At 40.0% G+C, this 9,349-nt stretch overlaps 1 protein-coding gene across 1 annotated transcript; it reads right to left on the reverse strand.

Annotated features, from left to right (window-relative positions):
* Positions 1–2,928: 2,928 nt before the first annotated feature.
* On the reverse strand, positions 2,929–9,138 carry LOC145973988 (uncharacterized). The gene is made up of 3 exons (XM_083103696.1): positions 8,787–9,138; positions 4,058–5,192; positions 2,929–3,800 (listed from the first exon to the last, which is right to left on the reverse strand). Exons 1-3 carry the CDS (start codon positions 8,866–8,868, stop codon positions 3,668–3,670), a joined length of 1,350 nt encoding a protein of 449 aa, XP_082959822.1. The 5' UTR covers positions 8,869–9,138; the 3' UTR covers positions 2,929–3,667.
* Between the last annotated feature and the right edge of the window lie 211 nt (positions 9,139–9,349).

The raw sequence follows: 9,349 nt of genomic DNA on the forward strand, positions 1-9,349 counted from the left end.
ATCGCGAATTATTTTTGTACACAATGTTCACTTTCAGCCTTTCAGCAGCTGTGCGCGGGTTTTCCGAAGAGTATAGTCGTGTTTTAGCAGGTCCACGGCTGTTTTCACGTTTTCGATGTCTGGAATATCTATAAAAATATGCATACTTTTATTTCTAATTCGAATTAAATGACTGAAAGTAATGAGGACTTTAATAGGCTTATGAATCCAATTTTGATGGTAGATAAAAATTTTTGAATCCATAGAATCTTGAGATCTTGTATTCTCATATTCTTGCATCTTTTCTTTCATCTTCGCGTTTGTTTCTCAACATTCTCACTCGCAAAAAAAGATACATTACATTTTAATGTAATTATTTTAAATTCATCTGCATTGATTTAATTTTCAATCGAGCGACAATGACAAATGTTTAGCTCGATCGATGTTTGATATTTCATGATCAGTAGTCGAGTGTTAAATAGTTTTTATCGTTTCTTTTCTACGAGCTTAAGGAAAGAGGATAAGTCGCGTGTCAAAAGCGCGGAAAAAAAACTAATAGATGTTATAGCTTATGAGACTGCTCTCATAAGACGGCCACGTATCATCTACATATCAATGAACGTTGTAATCAGCGATACAACGAGAAACCTATACATATCATAAAGTGTGCTCTATTGTATATTAGATAATTTAGTCGCAGAGAAAAGAGGAGATTCGTAATAAAATATATAACAATATGAGATATGTATATAAAACATATATCTCTTCTTTGGGAGACGTTATCATTTTTTAAAATCGAGGCGAAGGAGGTGCTCGTGCTTCTTTTGAGCCAAAGTATCTTTTTTTTAATTATTGAATGCGAAATTTTCTACATTTTTTTCATATAAAAGATTCTCATGAGTAATAATATGAATTATTTATATTACCATAAGATATTTTTAACTAATTTAATACATTAATTATTAATATTAATTTATACATTCCAGCTGTTTTTTCAGCGAGAAATTATTCGCTTTTAATTTTCGATTGGAAAACTACTCTTCAATCCAAAGAAAATCAACTTAATCTAGAAAAAAATTGCGTATTTAGAAATTTACTCCCTGTAGAGCGAGGTTAATTCGTCGCGAATCAATAGCCAATATTCTGTATTGTGTAAAAAAAAAGAATAAAGAAACGAATGCGAAAGGCCGCGAATCAATAGATGGATAAGGACGATCTCTCCGACTGGAAATCGTCGATCATTTTACCGTTTAGAGACCAAACAAATGGCGTATATCTATACTAATATTACGCATCCCAAACGCACGGGGTGACTACCTAATGTAGAGTATTTATTAATCATGTATAAAAACAACAAGCGGCTCTCAGACCCTTTCCCTCTTCCCTCCCCCCATCCTCTTATCCTTCTCGCCCGAAAGATTATACCTATGTATATGTATTACAAAAGCGTTACTGTATTATAAGAGACATTATACGTGTATAATTGACAAACGAAAGAAATGTTGATTGTAAATGTTAAAAATAAACGGTGTACAAAAACGTCGGACGGTTCTTATTTGGTCGGCAATTACGTCGCGACGTTCTATCATCTCGATGAGATGAGTTACAGCTTATCCGACATTGTCTTCTCCTTCTTCAAACTCGATCCAAAAATAAAGGTTTATTTACTTCGAGGATTGTGGAGTACAATGTTTCACAATAGCATCTTGAGCGAATAATGCAAAAGCAGATGAGCCAGTTCGAGAATTGCATACTTGAGGAAAGAGAAGAAAATTTAAAATTTTTTAAATTATAAATTTACAGACATGAAGAATCAAGAACTTATATTGTATAATAAAAAAAAAGATTATTGTGTGAATAATAATTTCAAGAAATGTTATTAACTCTCTCGAGTCGCGACTGTGAATGCCACCCTGTTATTAACCTATGCATCTTTCAAAGATTGTGAACTTTGGTATTTGAAATGAGAATTATATTCCACAGAAATTACGTTGTACAAATAATTAAAAAAAAGAATGAGAAAACAAATTTAAAAGAATCTATAAAAAATCAACTTGCATTAATTTGTTAAGATATAAAATAAATACGCACTAAAAAAACTACTTGATTTAAGAAAAAAATAAAGATTATTTATTAGTAAAATTATTATGTAAATTTTAGTTTTGTTATGTATGCCATAAATAGATTTATATCATCCTCATCGTCCTGGAAATGTAATGTAAAAATTTAATAACAGAGTGGAACCGGGAGCAGAAGCAGCTAGTTGCAATATTTACCTGGACCATCTAGCGAGAAACCCGGAGCTCTCTCGGGATTAATCTTTGAGCGTCGGAGAATTTCATAGCAGCCATTCGATTGCACGTTTCAATTTTGCGATCCCTGCAAACGACGTGGTCAAGAAACACGAGGGCATGACTCGCGTTGAGGTGGCCGCGACGGAGCCTCGGATATCGATATGTGCTTTTAGACATTCAACGGCAGGAATAGAAAGAGAGCTCTTAGTTATTCATGCCTTCCCGGTATCCGAGCCATGAGAATCGATAAATCGACCGTTTGCCTGTGTCGGCCGACTAACCTTATGCCAAGTTTCTCCGTCTCGCTGATCGTCTTTCTGTACGATTGGCCGAATTTTCGTCGAGAAGCGAATGCATTTCCACCGGACATTATGATAATTGACGAAATAAATCGCAAGTAGATTTTATCAGATTTTATGGAAGAGAAAGATGATTGCGCGATTAAGGAAGAAAAAAAGAACGACTCAAAAAATCGAAATTTTGCTTTCTGATTTTGAAATGTGGATCTAGATAATGGATGCTCGTAGCACAAAGTAACGAAAAATTCTCAAGCATGCTTATTCCACATGAAATGAGATGACGTTCCTGAAAAAATATATTAGTTGTTTTTTTATTCAGTACGTTGGAATGGAAATAATAAGTTGATAAGACGAGATTCTTATCAGCGTACAGCGGCTTTATTATTAGTACAAAAAGCGTCTTTACAAAATAAATAAGTTACAGGCTCCGAATGTGGAAAATCGAGCTTTCTTCGTCTTGTTCGTTTTTTACTCTCTTCCTCTTTGCTTTTGGCATATCTTTCGATATCGGCAGTAACGATGCGCTTTTCTGGAAGCGTACGGAAGAGATGACATAGCCGTGATTGTGAAAAAAAAGAAAAAAGATCGATGCCTTGTTCTTTCGGCCATTCGCAGGAACGCGCCTGCCATGCATCAGGTATCATAATATTTCCTTGTTCGCAATTTTCCCGACCGAAAACCCATCGTTGTTGTTAAATCTTTAGCACGAATTTCGCGGATTTACGATGCGACGAACGGTCTTCGCACGCTTTCCCCGTCGGCTGCCAAGAAGAAATGTTTCTACGGAAGACCTCGCAGATATATCTGTCTTTGTGATTGTCACTCACGTTTATCGAAGACATATTCAATGATAACGAGATATTTCTAGCGTGGATCTCCTCTGTTATATACGACATTATCAGCTCATGTCTAGGACATCTTCATTAATAATTATGAGCTACCTTTTAATTAAAATTTCCTCTCGATTAAGAGCGATCGACGCCCGTTTACTGATACACGGATCAAACCGATTCTTGATGTCCAGTCCGAGAAACTTGATGGAAGCCGACGCGATCGAGCACGGAGATCGTCTCGCCGAGTGAACACGTGTCTGGATTAGTATTGGTATCCTCCATTACTGGCGTAACTCTGTCCGCCTCCGCCGCCGCCGCCGCCGCCACCGAAGCTCGGTGCACCGTAGGTCGACGATGGTCTGCCACCTCCGCCGCCTCCAGAGTATCCGCCAGAGCTGAGGAGGAAATCATGAGAAGAAATCATGAGAAAAACGTTCGATCGATAAATTTATGAATAAATGATAAAGAAACAATAAAAAATAGTCATTTAAGTTTGAGATTTTAAAGTGAATAAGGAATTTCAAAGAATTGAACTCTCTTCATAAACTGTGATATTAAACTAGGTGTTACAATAAGCCAATATCTTGTACAAAGTTGATTTTGTATTATCACAGAATAATTTCGTGTTTAATTATCACGAATATTTTCTTACCCGCCTCCACCGAAACCACCACCACCACCATTGGATGGGGCACCATAAGACGTTGACGGTCTTCCACCACCGCCGGAATATCCGCCGCCGCCGCCACCTCCCGAAGGTGCGCCGTAAGAGGAAGACGGCGCTCCGCCGCCACCGAATCCACCACCACCGAATCCGCCGCCACCGGAACTAGGCGCTCCGTAGCTAGAAGACGGTGCCCCTCCTCCGCCAGAACTAGGCGCACCATAGCTGCTGGATGGCGGTGCTCCATAGCTGCTGGACGGCGGTGCCCCGTAGCTACTGGAAGGAGCTCCTCCGCCGAAACCACCCCCGAATCCACCGCCGCCACCACCGCCGAATCCGCCGCCACCGCCGAATCCGCCACCTCCGCTGGAAGGCGCGCCATAGGTCGAAGACGGACGTCCTGCGGATGGTGCTCCATAGCCGCTGGACGGACGGGACGGAGCTCCGTAGCTAGAAGACGGTGCTCCTCCTCCGCCAGAACTAGGCGCACCATAACTGCTGGACGGCGGTGCTCCATAGCTGCTGGACGGCGGCGCTCCATAGCTGCTGGAAGGAGCTCCACCGCCGCCACCACCGCCGAATCCGCCGCCACCACCGAATCCACCGCCACCTCCGCTGGAAGGCGCACCATAGGTCGAAGACGGTCGTCCTACCGATGGCGCCCCATAGCCGCTGGACGGACGGGACGGAGCTCCGTAACTAGAAGACGGTGCCCCTCCTCCACCAGAGCTAGGCGCACCATAACTGCTGGACGGCGGTGCTCCGTAGCTGCTGGAAGGAGCTCCTCCGCCGAAACCACCCCCGCCGAATCCACCGCTGCCACCACCGCCACCACCTCCGGACGGTGCCCCGTAGCTTGTTGAAGGGGGTGCTCCATAGCTCGTTGAGGGGGGTGCTCCATAACTAGAGGACGGCGTTCCGCCGCCACCGGAGTATCCACCTCCACCTCCACCGCCACCACCACCGGAATATCCACCACCTCCGCCACCTTGACTGGGCGCTCCATAAGTCGAGGACGGTCGACCACCTCCGCCAGAGTATCCACCGCCACCTCCACTACCACCCCCTAAATTAGGGGTGCCGTAACTGGTTGAGGGTGGCAGATAGTTGCTCGAAATTGGCGCTGAAAATAATATTAGATCCAGAATTGCCGTTTTGAATAAAATATTTCTAGGTGAGGGGGGGATTTAAAAAAATGATATATCTTATATATCTCTTTTAACTGAAAATTCTATTATATTTTTATTAATTTTACGTCCAAGAAGGAATAGTTATTCATTTTATTCAGAGATACGCACTTTCTTTGATTATACACATTCTTTGCTCTTGACTATTCTTTCAACTTTTACTTTCCTGCATTACTAATGACTTTTTATTATATCTGTGTAGTAATGTCTTGGTAAAATTACTACTAATGAGAAACTTTATTGTTTGCGGCGAAGTCATTGGTGATGAGATAGTAAATAATGAACTTCGACAGTAACATAAATGCTATTGTCGAAGTTCATTATTTACGATCTCATCGCCAATTGCTATTTCCTAGCAATCGAGAGTCAATACACAGTAGAAATTCGAAAACTTTATTTTCTCTTTTGTTCAACAAGAATTTAGAAAGATGTTTAAGTAACCTCATCACGATGATACTTCAGCGGAAGTTTTACTTGATCGTATATTTAATGACTCTTGAGGATAAAAATTTCCGAGATCAACAGCGCGTAAAGTCGAAACAATTTTCTAAAATATAATAGCAAAAAAAATCATATAAAGATTAAAATTTACTCGGCATATTTTATTATATTTAAATTCACTCTTTGATTAAAGAATGCACGACGTTATGAGTCCCTCGTACACACAGAAAAATTGTGTATTCAAGTAAATATTACTTATTTTAAATATATCATAAGTTTGTATATCCGCAAATATATCATAAATTCATCACAAGCATTAAATTTAATTGAATATATTCTGAATTTTAATAAGTGCAGTATTTTAGTCAAGAATATTAAATTAAAACAAAAATTTGGTTTGCTTACTACATAAAGTAAGTTTGATTTTTCTTTGATACAACTTTACAATATTCTTGAAGAGAAAATAAATTCTTCTTTTGAGTACACGATAATGAGATTTTCTAACACTTGTGATGAGTATATTTTAAGACTATTGTCAAGAATATATTCTTTGTTGAAGAAAACTATTACTTAAAAAAAGAAAAATAAACTGAGTAATCGCTTTTCTTGGCAGTAGAATGATATTTTTCTCTGTGTATGAGTGAAAATTATGCTCACGTCGGAGATTCTTCCACCGATCCAGTGTGCGACGTAATCAGACCGTAACGATTTCTTATCCGCTACCTGCTCGACGCATCATCATCATCATCGGCGGGTTCGTCATCTCGTCGTAAGAGAGAAAGAGTAATTACGTGTCGATTGAGACGCCAACGCGAAATTTTCACGATAATCGCACGCGTGGAATTTTTACGCGTTAACGCTGATTGAGTCACGCTCGCTTTCATCGCGCGCTGATGCACCGGAACGACGTCCGATTGATTTATCGCGCGAACGTGACGCTTGAAGAAGCGATTTATCGCCGGTATCACATTTATAGCTAGGATCGGCAATCGTTGAATCCCGGTGTGTTAATTAATCCTTGATTAGCGATTCGCCATTCTCTTTTGTACCCTTCTGTCTATTATACAAGCGCACTTTTAATTCCGCCCATTCAATCTCGCAATCGAAATTAGCTGCCGTCTCGATTTTAAGAGGAATGAATAATTCATATTAATGAAATCGAATAATAACTGAAATAACGCTCGGGCTTCAATTGCGATGCACAAGGATTGGATGAAACAGAAAACGGAGAATATCCGGTAAAACGTTTTTAAAATGGTTTTAAAATACATATAAATATAAAACATAAATATAAAATAAGATAGAGCGAGAAATATAAAGACGACTTGTGCTAAAAGCCGACACGTTTAGGTGAACAATAAGTCCAAGTTTCAACGAGACACCTTCGCTCATTAAACGACGTATCTCGCGTATAATCAAAGTTCTGCAATAATTTGCAGCTTAAACAATGACTAATCCCGCTGAGTATATACGTGACGTTTACATGTGTGAAATCGAGACAATCGCTGCACAAAAGTGTGATGAAGTTTCAGCTTGCACGCTTTCGAACTAGATTACGCTAGATCGCGAGTGATAACGTCCTGATTTATACACCGATTCAACACGCCATGCGCAGTTTGCTAAAGATGCTGACCGATAGCTCACGTCGCCCTAATGCTCGACTATTTCAGGCCTCGCGCATTTTCTACTTTTTCGTGCGCCCCGATTTCACAAATTCGCCTGTGCCACTTGAAAGATTGCGGGAAAAAATATGGAATCGTTGAAATGATCGAAAGAAAGATGAAGTTTAGGGAAATTTTTCGAGAACAAACTACGATAATCTGAGATACAAAAACATGTTTGGATAACGAGAGTGCCAATTATCGGTTATTGCTGTACGCTTACTTGATGGCGTGCGTTAAGTGCGTGCAACTGCATAAAGTAGTACGCCAACAAGAATGCTTGAATCGGAGACTTGTATCGATCCGAAACACTCTCGCACTTTGCAAAACATTCTAATTAGGACTAGAGTACCTATATAGCATCTAATAAGAAAATTAATAAAAACGTTATGCGCTTTACGCTTGAAGAGCGTTGAAAGCAATATGAGGAACTTAATCATCGTGATTTAAATAATTAATAACTTGTTTTGGATCTTAATTAGACATTTTGTTACCTTGATTTGTGATAGCATAATGAGTGCATTATCATGATAATATGAATTGTATTTTTATCAAAATAATATTTTTACTCGTACTTGGCACTAGTTTAGAAATTATAATTTTCATAAAATCTCATTTAACATGTGAATGCTGATGATTAATTGGTTGAGAGTGAAAACGTTCTTCGAATCGTCGCGCGATCTCTTCGCTATTTTCTCACTCGTGCAAAAACAAAGCGCATCGCGGGACATCTGTTAAGCCTAACCGCGGACTTTCTAAGTTCTCCTATATGTTGTATGCAAATTAAAATATTATAATGATGACAGTACTAATTAAAAATATGACACGAGCCTATTCACGTAATGCGTAAATTTAACATAATGTGCTTCTTATACACAATATTATCTTTTAGATTTTATTAAATTCCACTAAAAACGTTACTCGAGTAACTTTAGTAAATAAATTTAGCACGGCATGATATTAAAGAGGAAGGAAGACGATTAATGTGATGCAAACAACTTTAATATATTATAAAAGTATCCTTCAAAGTTACTAATGCCATTTATCTTGTTTCATGTAATATAAAATATATAATTTTAAGGCTATTTTTACTTTCGCGAAACATTAATTGATTTATTACACTCTTCATTTAATAATATAAAACATTAATTGGCATGGGATCTCTCAAATCTCTCTGGTGTTAATACAAAATTAATTCTCTACTTAATCCCACGTCTCATATTATAGAAAGTTAACACATTTTCTTTTTAGAGAAACCTTTTCAAACTCGACATGACATCGACGTGAATCCATCAGCTGTGATCTTTCATTCTGCATGTCACGATATATCTATTCTTTCATAATTAATAAAACGCGGTGGGGTAGTTTCGGCTCACGAGACTGAAGAGTCGAAGTTTGAAGAAAGAAAGTTGAGGATCCTCCTCTTACCCTCGGCGTAGATGGGTCTCAGCAGCAGGGTCGTGGCCAGCACGGTCGCTGCCAGAGGAGCCCAGCTTCTCGCGGGTCTCATGGTCCCCGGCGATCGAACTCTCGTAGATGCCTTTGGAGTCTCTCGTCGCGCCGAGTCACATGCACGAATTTGCGTTCCTTGCGTTCGACCGAACGCGGGTGACGTTGTAGTTGTCTCTCTCTCTTTCTCTATTTTTCGAAGATACCGTCTCTCGCGTACGTGATACGAGGTAAACGAAAAGAAACAGATGCGGCGGCTCGACGTGGCCTGCTCGACGCACCCGTGCGATTTCGTCTAACGTGCTTCAAACAGCGTGCATCTCGCTTATATAGTTGGCCGTCTTTCGGAGAAAGTCCTCGTCGCGCGAATGCAGGAGGATGCTACCGACCAGGTGAGACACCCGGGGAACGTGGGAGGTAGGTGCGCGAAGGGGGATGCCGCCGGGGGGAATAGACGAACAAAATACACCGCGTAAGAATTGCTCGAAGTGGGGATCGAAGGACCACCGATTGCTCTCCGGAGGATCGGCAACGGGATGCTC

Source organism: Camponotus vicinus, unplaced genomic scaffold (genome assembly GCF_025532165.1).
Source record: "Camponotus vicinus isolate PSW18456_S1 unplaced genomic scaffold, iyCamVici1.0 SCAF_7, whole genome shotgun sequence".
NCBI lineage: Eukaryota > Metazoa > Arthropoda > Insecta > Hymenoptera > Formicidae > Camponotus > Camponotus vicinus.

Bases quoted from the DNA above. Each gene is read 5' to 3' on its own strand.
- LOC145973988 (XM_083103696.1), bottom strand. From the start codon at position 8,868: ATGAGACCCGCGAGAAGCTGGGCTCCTCTGGCAGCGACCGTGCTGGCC. The intron at 5,193-8,786 runs GTAAGAGGAGGA...TATTATTTTCAG, and splicing joins GAGACCCATCTACGCCGAGG to CGCCAATTTCGAGCAACTAT. The intron at 3,801-4,057 runs GTAAGAAAATAT...TTTCCTCCTCAG, and splicing joins GGTGGTTTCGGTGGAGGCGG to CTCTGGCGGATACTCTGGAG.